Source organism: Saccostrea cucullata, unplaced genomic scaffold (assembly GCF_032062105.1).
Source record: "Saccostrea cucullata isolate Sc308-1 unplaced genomic scaffold, CSIRO_AGI_Scuc_v1 ctg352, whole genome shotgun sequence".
Taxonomy (NCBI): Eukaryota; Metazoa; Mollusca; class Bivalvia; order Ostreida; family Ostreidae; genus Saccostrea; species Saccostrea cuccullata.
Genome location: NW_026926384.1, coordinates 72,710 through 89,312, shown reverse-complemented (window position 1 = coordinate 89,312; position 16,603 = coordinate 72,710). Strand labels below are relative to the sequence as shown.

Here is a 16,603-nt window from a genome sequence, read left to right as displayed (position 1 = left end):
ATCTCTGCAGTTGAAACTACGAAGCCATGGCGTAAACATTGCAATGAATGTGACGTAACAATGCTTTTAGAACGTCGGAATACATGCGCGATGTTTTATTAGGGCCGTGACCGGATAAAGCTTTGGTTTATTAGGTTAGCTTTATTAGGTCAGTGCAAGGGGTAGTTGCAGGATAAAAATTTTTTCTACTTTCCTGCATTTATTTGTGAACCACTAGTCCTTTCCTGATTTGAGAAATACTCTTTAACAACCTGTATGTTATATCTACCCTCTGACCCTTTATAATCGTCCATTAAACCTTATTAATTTTTTTTATTAATAAAAACATTTTTTTCGGGGTGGGGGGTCACAAGAGAATCCTATAAAGGGGTTGGAGGCGGATACGATATACAGGTTGAAAAAAGAATATATCTTACATTTGGAAATGAAAGGTAATTGATCGTTTAATGCTGAAATGAAGAAAAACATATCCCCAAAGTTGGCAGAAGACGTCGTTAACTACTCAATACTTACTTTAGGAGATCGGTTGCTTTTTCATCAATAATAAAATATAAAACATAACGCTACGGTTTCTATAACTAGAAGTAGATACATGTTGCAAGGCTTTTAAATTATAAATGTATTGTAGACGAAATTAATAAGAGATTTGAGAAAGAAAAAAAAGTACAGTTTCAATGTTGGAGGTATAAAAATAAAAATATTCGTATTTATTTTTTTAATCTTTCAAAAATATGCTTAATTATAAATCATCTTATAAATGTTTAATGCCCCCCTCCTCCCAAGGATTTTTTTAAAGAGCGAAAACATTTGTAAACCGTTACCCGCGTTAAATGGAATGGCTCTATTGTACTGAATTCTAGTCATGTCATATCTAAAGTCTATTAGTTCTAGTCAATTGACAAGTAAAACAAGCTCATGTATTAAGGAAATGATGCCATTTTGTGTTCTTATGTTACTGATATAAATGTTAATATTGCCTGGTTTATCACATTTTGTGTTCTTATGTTACTGATATAAATGTTAATATTGCCTGGTGTATTACATTTTGTGTTCTTATGTTACTGATTTAAATGTTAATATTTCCAGGTGTATTACATTTTGTGTTCTTATGATACTGATATAAATGTTACTATTGCCTGGTGTATTACATTTTGTGTTTTTATGATACTGATATAAATGTTAATATTGCCTGGTGTATTACATTTTGTGTTCTTATGTTACTGATATAAATGTTTATATTGCCTGGTGTATTACATTTTGTGTTCTTATGTTACTGATATAAATGTTTATATTGCCTGGTGTACTAGCAGACTTTATTCATGGTCTGAGTACGTCTTGCTTACCATTAAGTTGGCATGATTACAAAAAAGTATATTTCTGACGAAGTTTTAAAATTCTGCCATTGCCACATATGAATCATCTTCTTCCTTCAGTTCTTCAGGTAATACTTTAACCGGATAAGACATATTGCGACACAATGCAATCAAGATTGATGACTTAGATATGGTTTTATTGACTTATTGTGACACAATGCAATCAAGATTAATGACTTAGATATGGTTTTATTGACTCATTGTGACACAATGCAATCAAGAGTGATGACTTAGATATGGTTTAATTGACTTATTGTGAGACAATGCAATCAAGATTGATGACTTAGATATGGTTTAATTGACTTATTGTGACACAATGCAATCAATATTGATGACTTAGATATGGTTTTATTGACTTATTGTGACACAATGCAATCAAGATTGATGACTTAGATATGGATTTACTGACTTATTGTGACACAATGCAATCAAGATTGATGACTTAGATATGGTTTTCCTTAGGACGAAATTATAATAAATGGACATAAACATAGATTGTCAATGCTGTAGTTATTCTTTCTAACTAATAGGTTTAATCTTGCTCGACAGAAATTGAATTGCATAGTAAAATAACCTATCTTGACCCGAACTCACGTGTACACAATAGGTGCAGCCATTACGCTTGAGCATGCTGGGATGCACAAATTAGGTAAAAATTACTCAGTAATGAAATAAATATCAACATGTTCTTATCTCTAAATCACTTAATACTATCAATTAAAACTATATTCTCAATAGCGTTATATCTAAAGAAATATTCGCCCTAAGACAATATATACATGTAAAAATACATATGCATCTATAGAACATGACAAAATGTTAGCAACCACCTGTAAGTTACTGTTAACCTGCTTAGTTTGCAGCATGTAACACTTATTCATACATTTATTATTCTCATATCGAGTCACAACATGTTCCTAACATAAACATCAATCTCGTTCCTTAGATACTAGAAGTAATAAACTGTAAATAATATAATATCACCTGAAGAGGAAAGAAGATGACACACATGGGGCAATGGCAGATTTAATAACTTGAGAATCCATCTTTTCTGGTCAAGGAATCGAAAAATATTAATAGAGTTATCTCGCTTTCCCCCAAAGTAAAAATCTACCCCTTCTTAATCGTACATTAAAGTCAAATAAATAAAACTGAGTCGGAAAAAAAATTGCTGAAACAATTTTAGAAGGACACATTCTATTATATTTTCCAAAGGTTAGATAAATGAATTAAAAATATTATGTTTAAGTTGTTGTAGGCTATAGACAATTGACTGAATACATTGACAGCATGAAGTCACTCATATCTTGTTATAAAATAATATTTTATATTACTTAAAGTAATAAAATTATAAATGAATGTATTCAAAAATAAAAGGTTTCCGTTTTTTTTAAAAGCCTTATGATACTGTTAAATTTCGCCTCAAACATGTTTTTTTCCCGTTCAAATTAACATAGACGCAAAAATGTGCGTATTTTTCATACAGCCGTCGTGCTCTGTCCAGTCAGATATAACAAGATTTTTTTTTTCTATTTACAATTTTTTATCTATAAATAAAATCAATAAAAACAATATTCACAACATATTTTACAGATATTATTTACAATAAAAGATATTAAAGTCTCAATTAATCCTCAATCGTATCTTAACACTGTGTTGGCCACGCATACACGCCCCGTTTCACGACGGACTCCCCCCAACTGGCTCCCAGTGGGTATCCCGGTCTGGTAAGGTCGTCGCCAACACACACATGGCTAGATAAATGTTGGATTACATCAGGAACCTTTAAATTAAATAACATTTTAAGTCACAGGTTACGTATACAAAAAAAAAACTCAAGTTACCATTGACTACAATTGCAGTAATGGCACACCATAGAAACAGTCCCGGTAATTTTAACCGAACACTATTATATTAAGGAAAACGTTAAGAATACACAACATCTTAACAAAAGTGGTTTTAACAATTAAACCCACAATACCGACTTTATAAGCGGCAAAACAAAATAGCCTACGTGCGTATATAACTCAGTACATTGCACAAAAATAGAACAATAAACGCATGAGTAGCTCTACCTAGCAAAATCTGTATACGTAAATAGTAACTAAAACATTACTTAACTCAAGTTCTTAAATAGTTGTACGTTTTAAATGTATTACTCAAAAACTTACATATAAAATAAAAAACAAACTTACCCCTTATGGAGAAATGGTTACCGTTGGAAAAAAGTATTTATCTACTCATCTTGCACTGTACATCAACCATTCAAAAGCTATGAAAACATGGACCCCGGCTACTTGGTCAGCTATGCAGCGATTTAAATACATCATAATACAATAGGTCGTAACTGACCAATACCTGCAAAACTTAACTGAGGTTCAATAAGGTAACAAAAGTATAGAGGTCCAGTAAAGGGTAAATAAAATAAAAACCATAAACATGATAAACATAATGTAAATTCAATTAAAATCAAATATTGATTGTGACAATGACCCAGAGACCAAGAAATATACAGGACGTAAAAAAACGGGAAGTTTCCTCTTTAATAGATTAATGTATTCACCATGATTTTAGAACAGAGGAAGGAAAGATTTGCACAATAGAATCATGTCACACTAGACGTTCCTTTACGAAGTGAGACAAAATTTTGGATGTCTTGTAAGTATGCCATTATAAATACGTCCGCCGTGTTCAACTGCTGGTCTCACACCTCTAGTTCGCCCAATATGTGGGACAGAACTTTGGCTGTCTGATACATTATTTCACTAACATATTCCTAACCATAGACATTTGTATATTTGATACAAATATAATTATGTTCGATAGAAAAGGCTTTATGAACGTCATATAAGGCTTTGAGACATAAATATTTGTCTTTTAATCAATACGTGTGAATTATATCAAGTTTAGGTCTTTATTTACTATTCATTCAAACATTTCTTTTACCTGGTCAAATTAATTAATATTTGTTTAAAATATATTTTTTTTATTATGATTAACATTTGCACTGCATGATGCATGTTTCTTTTTTTATCTTTGAATAGATAATTCATATGTTATATTTTTTATTTCGTTAGTTAGAGAAAAGTAAACTTATGTTATTACTTTTCGGCATGATAGTGGATATATTTGCCTACCTGGAGGAGATCCGGGTAACTTAATCATGTATCCAAGCGCGACCAAGGGTAACCGCCCTAACAACGATCATTTCTCTGAGTGAAGTAAAGGAAACATCACGTTAGTCTTTGACGCAGTAGTCAACGAGAGGAATGGAAAGTCTAACTGCTTAAAATGTTTGTATCACCTTATATAGTTACTGTATGTATAATAGCAGAAAAGTGTCATAATCCAACTGCTTTAAATGTTAGTATCACCTTATTTAGTTACTGTATATATATTGAAGGATTGAATGATTGTATGTTGTTTAAGGTCTCTTTTGAGAATTTTTCACTCATATGGAGACGCCACCACTTGCCGGTGGAAGGCTACAAATTTTTGTTTTATGCTCGGCACTCAGGACCTTTGAGCACTTAGGGATCTTTTTCGTGCCAGCACCTACTGCGACACGGGGCCTCGGTTTATACGGTCTCATCCGAAGGACCGGTCTCCACGTCTCCCAGTGGGATTCGAACCCGCGACGTACAGATTTACTCCTTACTTCGCGACTCTATAGCAGACGCTCTAACCACTGCTCCACGTGGGCGACTTTATTGTAGGAGAAAAGTGTCATAATCCAACTGCTTTAAATGTTAGTATGTCATCTTATTGTATATATCAAAGGAGAAAAATGACCTAATCCACATGCCTTAAATGTAAGTGTCACATATTGTTATTATATATGAAAGGAGAAAGTAACATAACCCAACTGCTTTAAATATTAGTGTCATCTTATAGTTACTGTATCTATCATGGAAGAAAAGTGACGTTATCCAACTGGTTTAAATGTTAGTATTACCTAACATATACTGTATATATCACAGGAGAAAAGTAACATAATTTAACTGTTTAAAATTTTAGTGTCACCTTATAGTTACATGTACTGTGTATAACATATGAGAAAGGTGTCACATTAATGTTACTGTAAATGTCATATGAGAAAGTAACATAATTCGACTGTTTTAAATGTAACTGTCACCTTACTGCACATATCATAGGAGAAATTAGCATAATCCTACTGATTTAATGTTATTGTCTTCTTAGTGTTACTGTATGCATTAAAGTAAAAAGTAAAATAGTTTGATGAAGTCATGATAAGGAGTGAGAAATACTATTCCTCAACATAATAGGTTCCTCTATTAATCGTTTTCATAGGTTTACTCTCTCTCTTCATATTCTTTAAGATTTCAAAAATATCTAAGTTAGGGAGTTGAAGAAATTAGGAATATGTACATGTATTGATAAACATATTATGATATCTAATTTTAGTTTGCCTTGTATAAAATAAAAAAAAATTATATGTGAGTAAAATTCTTTGTAGCATCGGGTGCGGTATTTTGTGTTAATGGTATAGTATAGTCGGGGGAGCAGTGTGATTGCGGATAAGGATGAGTGTACAGACAGGCGCTGCCACCCTCGGAGCAGCGACCCAAACGACAAACTGATGTGTACATACAGAGATCCATCATTTAAATGCAGGTGAGGCAATGATTATTTCTTTTTTTTATTTTGAATTCATATCATACCTAACAAATTAGGAAAACACTATTTTTAAAAGAAAATTTGAAATTGGTTTAGGGAAATATCACTTTTGTATCTTCGAATGCTCATACTTTAAAATTGTAATCTTCTTTCCAGATGTCTGTAGAATAAAATTATACAAGTCATGTATTCTTAACCTATTATAACATACAATAGTTGAGACTGGGTTTCATTTTGAAAAGCAATCATTTTTAAATACTGTTGAATCATTTAAATTCGTAAGGGACAATTTCAATCTTTGTTTAGAATTGACAAGTTTGTCTCGGGAAATGATTTTATGTACATTACTGATATTAAAAAATGAATATGACTTTGAACCTATAGAATATTATTTCCTAGAGAATACAAACTCGTGGATGAACAAGAATTCTGTTTATATCTAGTCAACAAGAAATATATTTCACATTTATCACAAAAGTAAGATTCTTGATTTTTCAATTATTTCCTGATCACGACAAGAAGCACACAGCGAGCGTACCAGTCAGCAGGGGATACTCACAATAAAGATTCTTGTACTGGGAGTTGTGATTATAAATCAGTTAATACCTCTACCTGTCTTGTATTCTTTGTAGTCCAACAAAAGGACCATGTTGAGGATTGTAATTATAAACCAGCTAATATCTAAACCTGTCGAACCTCCACAGATTGTAGTCTAGAAGAAAAATGCAAATGCCCTTTTCCAAACAATAATTACTAGTTACACTTCAGCTTCTTTTTATGAAATTTTAGAATTTTTTTTCAAAAAAACAGAAGTATGTTCATTTTTTTTTGGAATCTTCTAACAATATTATTTATAATCAAAGACAAAATAATTGAACTAACCCCCCCCCCCCAAAAAAAAAAAAAATGTTTGAAATAGTATTAGCAATTACATTGAAAATGCCATGATATTACGTTTACAATATAAAAGGATATTACTGTAAAGTATAAATAACACAATCCAAAAATAAAAGGGAAAATCAAAATTCCCTTTTTTTGACCCGTTATTTCATATCTGCAGTCAATTTCAATGCAACAAGTAAAGAATAAGCCTTTACAAGTCAAAGTTTGAGGAACGTTCCTCAGTCTTTGACTTCTAAAAGCAAGAAAACAAGGCACATAAGATCCACTTCTCACTGGAGATCTTCTGTAAGTCAGAATTAATTTGAGGAACATTCCTCCTTCCAATGTATTTATAGGTATCCAAAGCAATCAAGGAACGCCCCCTTTCCGTTTGGCTTTTACCTGCACAATGGATTCGAGGAACGTTTAACTTTTTTAGTCTGTTTCTTAAGATAAACAAAATATCTTGGTAACGTCCCTCCTTTTTTTATTCAGACTTTAAGATTTACAAACCATTTGAGGAACGTTCCTCTCTTTCATTCCAACTTTAAGATTTACAAAGTATTTGAGGAACGTTCCTCTCTTTCATTCAGACTTTAAGATTTACAAAGCATTTGAGGAACGTTCCTCTCTTTCATTCAGACTCTAAGATTTACAAAGCATTTGAGGAACGTTCCTGTTTTTCGTTCCAACTTTAAGATATATAAAGTATTTGAGGAACGTTCCTCTCTCTCATTCAGACTTTAAGATTTACAAATCATTTGGGGAACGTTCCTCACTTTCATTCCAACTTTAAGATTTACAAAGTATTTGAGGAACGTTCCTCTCTTTCATTCAGACTTTAAGATTTACAAAGCGTTTGAGGAACGTTCCTCTCTTTCATTCACACTCTAAGATTAACAAAACATTTCATTTCAACTCTAAGATTCATAAAACATTTGAGGAACGTTCCTCTCTTTCATTCAGACTCTAAGATTTAAAAAGTATTTGAGGAACGTTCCTCTCTTTCATTCAGACTTTAAGATTTACAAAACATTTGAGGAACGTTCCTCTCTTTCATTCAGACTCTAAGATTAACAAAACATTTCATTTCAACTCTAAGATTCATAAAACATTTGAGGAACGTTCCCCTCTTTCATTCAGACTCTAAGATTAACAAAACATTTCATTTCAACTCTAAGATTCATAAAACATTTGAGGAACGTTCCTCTCTTTCATTCAGACTCTAAGATTTACAAAGTATTTGAGGAACGTTCCTCTCTTTCATTCAGACTTTAAGATTTACAAAACATTTGAGGAACGTTCCTCTCTTTCATTCATACCCTTAGATTCACTAAAAATTTGAGGAACGTTCTTTCTTCTAATCTAATTCTTAAATATGAAAAAAAATAGTTAAGAGATTATCTTCTAATTAAATCTGACTTTAAGATTTACAAAACATATGAGGAACGTTCCTCCTCTTTGAGTTAAGTTTCTTATTTCAATCAAATTAAAATTAAACATCCAAGGAATAACATAATACAGTAATAGTTCAACACTTGCATTGAAAAATAAACTTTATCTGTTTCAATGATACATGTACAGAGAAAAAAGATTTTTAAAAAAAATAGCTTCCTTATAATTATACGTTCACTACATTAAAGTGTACAATACTTTATCAAAAAAGGAAAAAAATCCTTCTCATTACTTAGATAGATAAGCAGAACCATACATTTTTCGTTTTCTGAGAATCAGGTACCAAATTGCAATGTGACATCAATTCTTAAAGATTGCTTTAAGCTTATCTATAATGTATCCAGGCAAAACTTTCTCTTGAATAAAATTAAAATGGCAAGCCACGCGTGTGTTCTGGACAACATCTGGGTCACATCCAAGAAATTCAGGGTTGAGTTCCCATGTGGAATTGTACCTTCCTGTTAGCCAAGAAACCTTCAATTTAGATTTTAAGACTTCATTGACAAGTGCCAACCAAGGTTCTCCATCAACAATATCCTTCTTTCTGATTGGCTTAATGGCCACAACCATATTCCTTTTTATGTCTTCAGCACCCTCTTTGAAATTCCATTGATCTGGTTGAAGAGCGCTTTTCTTTGGTGGTGGAATGTCCATATCTTCTGTTGAATCTGTGTAATGAAATTGATACCAACCTAATCATTGCAATTGATTCTCTTACAGAGCAACAGTAAGGGTTAAAGTAGGTAAACTGAATGGTTTTTAAAATAGTAGACAGTTTCAGAATTGGAATGCAGATCATTTCATTAACCTTATACATAGATTTAGTGGACTTTGATAATTCCAAAATAGGTTGGGGCCAATGTAGACTTTTGAAAATCGTCTATGACTCATTTAATACACCATTTAGCTTAATTGATACAACCATTTAGCTTAATTGATACAACTGCATTTGAATCAGCATTGAAGTAAAAGAAATTAAGCAGTCTTGTAAGGATATTTCAGATTGCCATTTTCAAATTACCTGTAATACTTTTCCTTTTGCTGCAGGATTTTTCTTGCATTTCCTTTAAGATCCTGCATTCTTTTGTTGCTTTATTTAGTTTTTCCTATTAAATAAAACACAAATATAACTTAATTGTATAATCATATTTTTTGTTAAACCTTTACGAAAATTTTCCTATACAAATCTATATGAAAAAAAGTCCAACATATCTAATGTTTTGCTCAAATCAAACTGTTTGCCTTCAGCCCAACAGCCTCAGGCAGACAGTTTGGTTCTTGGGTCCGACAAAACACATGTTGCCCTCAAACTCATTCAATAAATGTATAACGTTTTTTTTAAATATTTTCTGATCTAGAAAATAAGAACTTGCCCTCAGTGACATTATTTCACGTAAATGCTGTTCGTTGTTTTTTTCTCTCTCTAACAGTTCCTCTTTCATTTTATCCTTCTCCATTGAAATGCGTTTCATATCATCCTCAAGCTCTTTTCTTTTGATTTTCAAATCATTGATCTCCTCTTCCCTCTTGGTGTCAGAGTCTTTCCTATTATGAATATACAATATGCATATCATTTAATTGTCATTTCATAAATCCCTAGATCTTCAAGTTGGCTTATGGTTTTAGAATAATTAAAACAATTTATAATTATGATGGTCCAGCATTTTAAACTAACAATTTTTGACAAATTTGATTTCTTCTGAATTTCACAAGCCCAGCATGAACATTAAGTTGATTTTAGTACGTGTATGATTTACCTTTAATGCTAAGTACATGACTCTGTAGTTGACCGAATCTTCTTGATTTTTTTCTACTTGATCCAATTCCTCTGTACGTAGCATGGGCTAAAATTGATATGTTTTATTAGTTAGTGTAAATAATAATAGATTTTGTTTATTTGCTGTGCATTGTTTAAAAAGTCTTTACTTTTTTTGTGGCAACATTCAGTGTTAGTGATTGACTTCAAATGGTGACTAACATAGTTTTATACATGTAAGAAACTTCTGTGCATCCTTACCCACAGTAAATAATCGACTACTTAAAATCAACTCCTTCAAATATATTTCACATTTGTTTCATCTCTTTAGTTTAGTGGTTCCAGGAACAAAAATACTGATTTATTTGTGTGTAAAACTTTCATCCCCAGATAGTTTCCAACATTTCCCCTAGTCATCCTGATGCAAACAATTCAAAATCTATAAATCTTACGTATGCTTAATAAAAAGTTACCAGTTTTATAGCCAGTATTACTTAAATGATTTTACAATGATCCAACCCTACTTTTGCTCTCATTATCAACTCTGAGTCCCATTGAAATCTAGGGAGTGTAGTTTTCTTTCGACCAAGGCAGATTTTGCTTCTCCCTTGGATGCTCTGGACTAACTTTCATGAATATTAACATAATGATGTTGTTGATGATCAGCTCACTCAAGCTTTCAGCTCATTTGAGTTGAAAGAACTGCGAACGATAGCATTGTTCTCTCGCCTACCTCCAAGTCAATTTTCTATAAGTTAACTTATTTGAAGAATTTTTAATATTTTTTATAGATAATTATATGGATTTTCATAAAACATTACTTATTTTGGAAAACAAAAAGAGATAACTCTTAAATGTTGGTAAAACTTGTTTTTTTTTCACTATAGAAATGAATGGAAAACGGAAAATATTTTTAAAACATCTTTACCCCCCGTGTTGCAAAAATTTGTTTTTACAGGTAATATGGAATGGTGTTTCACAAATTCATACCAAAGCTTTTTGACATGGGGGGGGGAACATATGTTTATTGACAATAACGACAAAAATGCTTATTTTTCCACCAATTTCAAAGCGATATACAACTGAAACATTATATTTTATTGAAATATTTATTGTTTTTTTATTTGCCTAAAACATAAGACAAGATATAAGGAACATTTAATCATATCCAAGACTATTTCAAAATACAGTGTTGCTTGAAACTCCGATTTCAATGGAAAATATCGTCTACCCCCCTTTTTTCAAGAGCAGAAATTATAAATAATTTACTGTTTAGCGCTGGTCTTAAGACAATTTATCAATTACCATTGAACTGTTCTTTGTATTAAACAAAGATTTAATGGCCAAATAGCAATTCATATTGAATTAATTGGTTACAAAATGTAGGCTGGAATCAAGAGTCAGCGTGCGTTTTTCTTTTAAATCTTACAGGGTTTATTTCAAAGACATTTATAGTCAAACACGTGGCGCAGTGGTTAGAGTGTCTGCTCTAGAGTTGCGAAGTAAGGAGTCAATCGCAGGTTTAAATCCCACCGTATAAACCAAGGTCCCGTGTCGCAGTAGGTGTTGGCATGAAAAAGATCCCTCCCTGCTCAATGGCCCTATTATACAAGAACCCGGAGAATATTTTATATAAATTTGCTGAATTCCCTTACCTAGTTATCTAACCTTATTACCACCCTGAAAGGTATTCAAAATAAAAAAGTCAAAATACCTCTTCTTCCACTTGCACTTCAGAGGACTTATCAGCTTCTGTGTCTCGAGAACTTTCTTCATTGCAGCTAGAATAAAAGAGGTTAATATTTATTTCATTTAAAAAATTGTGATCAAAATTCCTATCTCAATTCAGATATTTTTGACACACATCTATACTCGTATATATACATACTCTTTTGATCTGTTGCAAAGCACAGTCAACTCCTTAAAGTTGATTTCTCCATCATAATACTGCTGTAGCAAAGTTGTGAGGACGTCGTCCTTTACTCCGTCTATAGGTTTGAGAAGTCTTCCACTGACTTTGCCTATCTTCCTATCCCGCTTCAATCTCTCAATACATCTCAGAAAATTTTCCCAAACCTTAGTAGGAAGCTGAGCGAGCCTCAGTTCAAATCCAAACCGGTTGTTTAGAGTTTTCCTCTGAAAATGATTAATACAATTACCGGTAATACACTCTAATTAAACAATACTGTATTTGTAGACTTTAAAATTGTGTAAATGATAAAATATTAAGAAGTTATAAAGGTATAACCTACACTTATTGATCCCATGCACAGTTCAAGCCCCTTTTTCCATCGTCTTATCACAGCTTTCTATGTTGGTGTTTCAGTGGCCATCGTTTCTTGGGCAGATTTCATTCCTGCTTTTTCAAACAATGCAAACCTAAAAAAGGTTGCCCTGCTTACCAAATCTAAATCACTGCCCATCTTCCTAACTTCATTATGTTGATTAGCGATGTACTTTGCCTCATCTGGACTTAGATCTTGGTATATAAGGCACATTTTCAATTCAAATGGGGATTTGTTTGTGACGTCCTCCCTTCTTAATATGTTCTGGAGTGCTAGTCGAGAGTGGTTGCCTCCAATGACCTATACATGGCATTTGTCATAGTTTGCCTCAAACTCGCCACGGATGTTGACGACCATTAACTGAAAGTAATTCTGTGGTCTTAGAATGAATTCCTCCTCCAGTTCTTTAACATGTTTTTGGTCAGGCTCTCTTAGTAGATTGATGAAGTCCGGTTGAACTAAGTGCACAACTGGTAGTTCTTTATAGCCTATAAAATCAAAATTTATCCATTTTTTATTATACTGTCTAAATGATTCCCCAAATATGCAGTAAAAATCAGGAGTCAAACTACTATAAATCTAAGCAATAAGATTATCTTTGCCATCATATAAAATCAACTTTAGTTATCAAATGGCAATGATGTTTTATTACCTCTAAACTTTTCATGAATCCCTTCCAGAGTTTCTTTTTTGGTAACTACTGAAGTTTCCTTCTGCAAGACACCTGTTTCATCATTTGAAGTTTTCTCATTCGAGACATTTGTTTTCTCCGCCATAACATTCTGTTCCTCAGATGAAACTTTAACAACAAAAAATGTAATGCATTAGTGATTAAGGATTACTAAAGTATATGTAAGGTTTTGTAGCTTTATGTATGTTTATGCGTCTGAGAGGGGGTAGGGGTGTGTGTTCTTGTTTTAAAACGATAAAATAAAACTGTTTTAAAGAGGAGCAATTCTGCTCTGATGGAGACAAAATACAATACTGATTACACATACCATTGTCGCTACTGTCATTTACTTCTGTAGAATCTTTTCTTATCGGCGAGATATTAGCTGTTTTGTTAGGATCTAAAAAAGAAAATTTAAATGAGCATATAGTTTGAAGATTTATGCCAGTTTTCATACATATGTCTTAGGTAAGGTACTAGTAAGTTTATCAGCTAAGCCTGAGTCAGGCAAACTGGGTTTGAAACTTGAGCTGAACTCAGTAATCCTCACCTGAATTTAACTGAAAATGAAACTCCTATTACCGTAACTGCGGTCATGAAATCATTGCATTTGGTATAACATTAACAAAGAAACAACAGTGGACATCTGACACATGTAAATGAATGCACAACTTATATGTTAAGGACATCATACAAACAAAAATTGGATGCCTGGATTGATATAAATTTTTGGCCTAATTTTTATTGAAAATGATGTAAAAAATACATTTCTTGAATATAAAGGAATTGTAAACCCTCTGTGATGCTCAGAATTCTGCCTCTCTGGAGACATCCTTATTAATCTATACAAATAATGTTAACTTCAAATCCCATTTTTGTGGAATTAGAATAAAAAATAAAAAATTACGTGGTTAAACTTAATCATTTTACTCATGAAAACATGACTCAAGTTGTTATTTTCAAATATTTTGAAAAAAATTGTTTGTACTTGTATCATCTGTCCTTAACAGAAAAACTTTTCCAAAGGACAATTTATGTCCTGTCGGGTGTATGTTAGTTACTGTACTACAAACAATTGTATATGTGAAGTTTGATGAAAATATCTTGAATACTTTTTTTTAATTGAAATCTACAATTGTACACCTAAAATGTTGGATATAGATGATAAATTATAATCAAATATTGTAAAAGTGCATGCTTACATTAAAATATTTTAATATATGGTTTCTTTTAAACTAACCAAAATACAAATTTCATAAAAGGGAGGTTTAATAAGGTCTCAGGAAAGTGTATGATCAAAAGTTTTTCATGGAGTTAAATAACTCCCGAGTGATGGACATATTTTTGACTGATTTTGAATAGAAATGACATAAATGATATAGAGAATATTACATACTAAAATCCATATCATATGTCATATCAGCCCGAGTGGCCCCATATCAGCCCGAGGGCTGATATGGGGCCCGAGGGCTGATGTGACATATGATATGGATTTTAGTATGTAGTATTCTATTTATCATATATTCAAAATACTTAATATGCGAGTTCACATATGATCGTTGAAGAATGTTTGTGCTTGTTAGTGACATTTTTCTTTAAAATTTAATAGAGCCAATTTCAGGAAACTGGAAAAAAAATGAAGACCACAAATGTCATTCAAGAATTATTTTATATGTATATTTGAATAAAATCAAGTAAATTAACTTTTCAACTTAATACAAACGTTACTTCCGGTTTGATATGGATTTTCGGCCCGCCGGTCCGATACGTGATTTGGATTTTTGGACCGGTCCGTGATATGGGGTATTGTGACGTCACCCCTTACATCGTGCAGAATCGGCGTATTTACTACTAAGTATATGATAAATAAAAATATTATATATTAAGAAAAGATCAGTTTTCTTCATTTCTTAAATATACTATTATTGATGCTGTTAACGTTTTCTCTGATCATATTTTATACATTGTGACAAAATCTTACAAAGTTCTCGCAAATATGGAAACATTTGCTATCAGTAAAAAACACTAATACTTATTTTCTCACTTTCATTCATGTACATGTGCATGCATTGCTTCAAGTCATGTAAGGATCAGTTGGGGAAGGGGTTGGTGGCTTTGTGTGTTTTTCCCAAGATTGGACTGTAAGAATTTTCAGATAACTTCATATTAATTCAATAAAATTGAAAATCTTCATAGGGGTCGGATACCCATATCAATTTCCACCAGGGAATAACAGGATAGGCATTGATGAACATGCATGTAAAGTTACTTCAAAATTAAAACAACATTTTTAGAGAAGTGCAAGATCATCATACACATGGAAATAGAATTGAAGTGTCATAGATTAGGTTTGTTTTAATTATTTCCCATAAGATCCAGACTCCTCATCTAGTACATCCACTTCTCCAGCATGAGAAGAAACATTTAAACCTACCCTTGGTTTTATTTAGGCTTCGCTTAAGGATAAATAACACAAACAAACTTTTTATAGAAATCAGCATTATTTCTCATCGATTTGCATTTAAATTGACAACTTGAATAATGATTACCAAGTAGAGTGGGGGAATTTTATAAGATTTTGTCATAAAGTTAAAAGATTGTGCAAAATTTTGTATGGAATTATATAGAAGGCAAACTAAAATCTCAAATCTAAGCACCAAGGAAAACCTACGATTCCTTTATATTTCAGGGATTTATTATTTATGTCATTACAAATCAAAATCAGTCAAAAAATAAATATCAACCCGCGCATCCATTTTTTGTTTGTGGTAAGTACCCTTAACTCGTTTATATTTTATCATAAAAGATTTTTGGTCCTTGCAGATTTATAGTGCTCTCTTTCATACTTTTTCATAATGTCAAACACTTTTACACCCTGAACTGACCAGTATAGGGTTTGTAACAGGATCACATTACAGCACTGCAGTGTGCTGATGGAGAATTGCTGATAAATTGACAGGCGATGAATGGTTATGGGGGATTTCCTAAATGTTACAAAGCAGCTGAACAAGTTTTGCACACATTTTAGCACAGCTTCTCTAAGTAAAATGAACACACAATAAATATTTCAAGCAATATTTAGCAATTACCTAATAAATTAAAATTAAATCAGAAAAAAGTTATAGAAGTATATTGTAAAGAAAAAGTATGTTATCTGCTGTTCACCTACTGGAAGTTGTAAAATCCTTAACATTTGAACTGACAACTTTTTTGCCGTGCATTAAATATACCTATAAATGATAAAGTAATTGTGTTCCCCTCTTATCTCTCTTATTTGAAGTCAGGTACATGCATTACAAAAGGAAGGTTTTATTGTCAGAGTACACACATATATCATTAGGAAGAATATCATTAGGGATTAGGCGGAGAGTTTGCTTATCTTTCAATTATTGTATCTGTATGGCCTTATGAGTTTCTTGATTTATGTTAATGTGCAAGTATCTTTCAATAAATATACAGTGTTCAGTTATTACATGATCCTTGGAATGATGTTCTTCTTAGATTACTATCTTCAGTTTTATTTTCACACAATAATCAGATCTAT

General features: G+C 32.1%; 3 protein-coding genes across 3 annotated transcripts in view; 1 reads left to right on the top strand and 2 right to left on the bottom strand.

Annotated features, from left to right (window-relative positions):
- LOC134271512 (fibroleukin-like) overlaps positions 1–16,603 on the top strand; it is a 253,551-nt gene that overhangs the window by 171,466 nt on the left and 65,482 nt on the right. The window lies entirely within an intron of this gene.
- Positions 8,437–9,437, bottom strand: LOC134271506 (uncharacterized). The gene is made up of 2 exons (XM_062753695.1): positions 9,370–9,437; positions 8,437–9,016 (listed from the first exon to the last, which is right to left on the bottom strand). The coding sequence occupies exons 1-2, from the start codon at positions 9,407–9,409 to the stop codon at positions 8,649–8,651; spliced, it is 408 nt and encodes a 135-aa protein (XP_062609679.1). The 5' UTR covers positions 9,410–9,437; the 3' UTR covers positions 8,437–8,648.
- On the bottom strand, positions 12,375–13,177 carry LOC134271505 (uncharacterized). The gene is made up of 2 exons (XM_062753694.1): positions 13,042–13,177; positions 12,375–12,877 (listed from the first exon to the last, which is right to left on the bottom strand). The coding sequence occupies exons 1-2, from the start codon at positions 13,163–13,165 to the stop codon at positions 12,690–12,692; spliced, it is 312 nt and encodes a 103-aa protein (XP_062609678.1). The 5' UTR covers positions 13,166–13,177; the 3' UTR covers positions 12,375–12,689.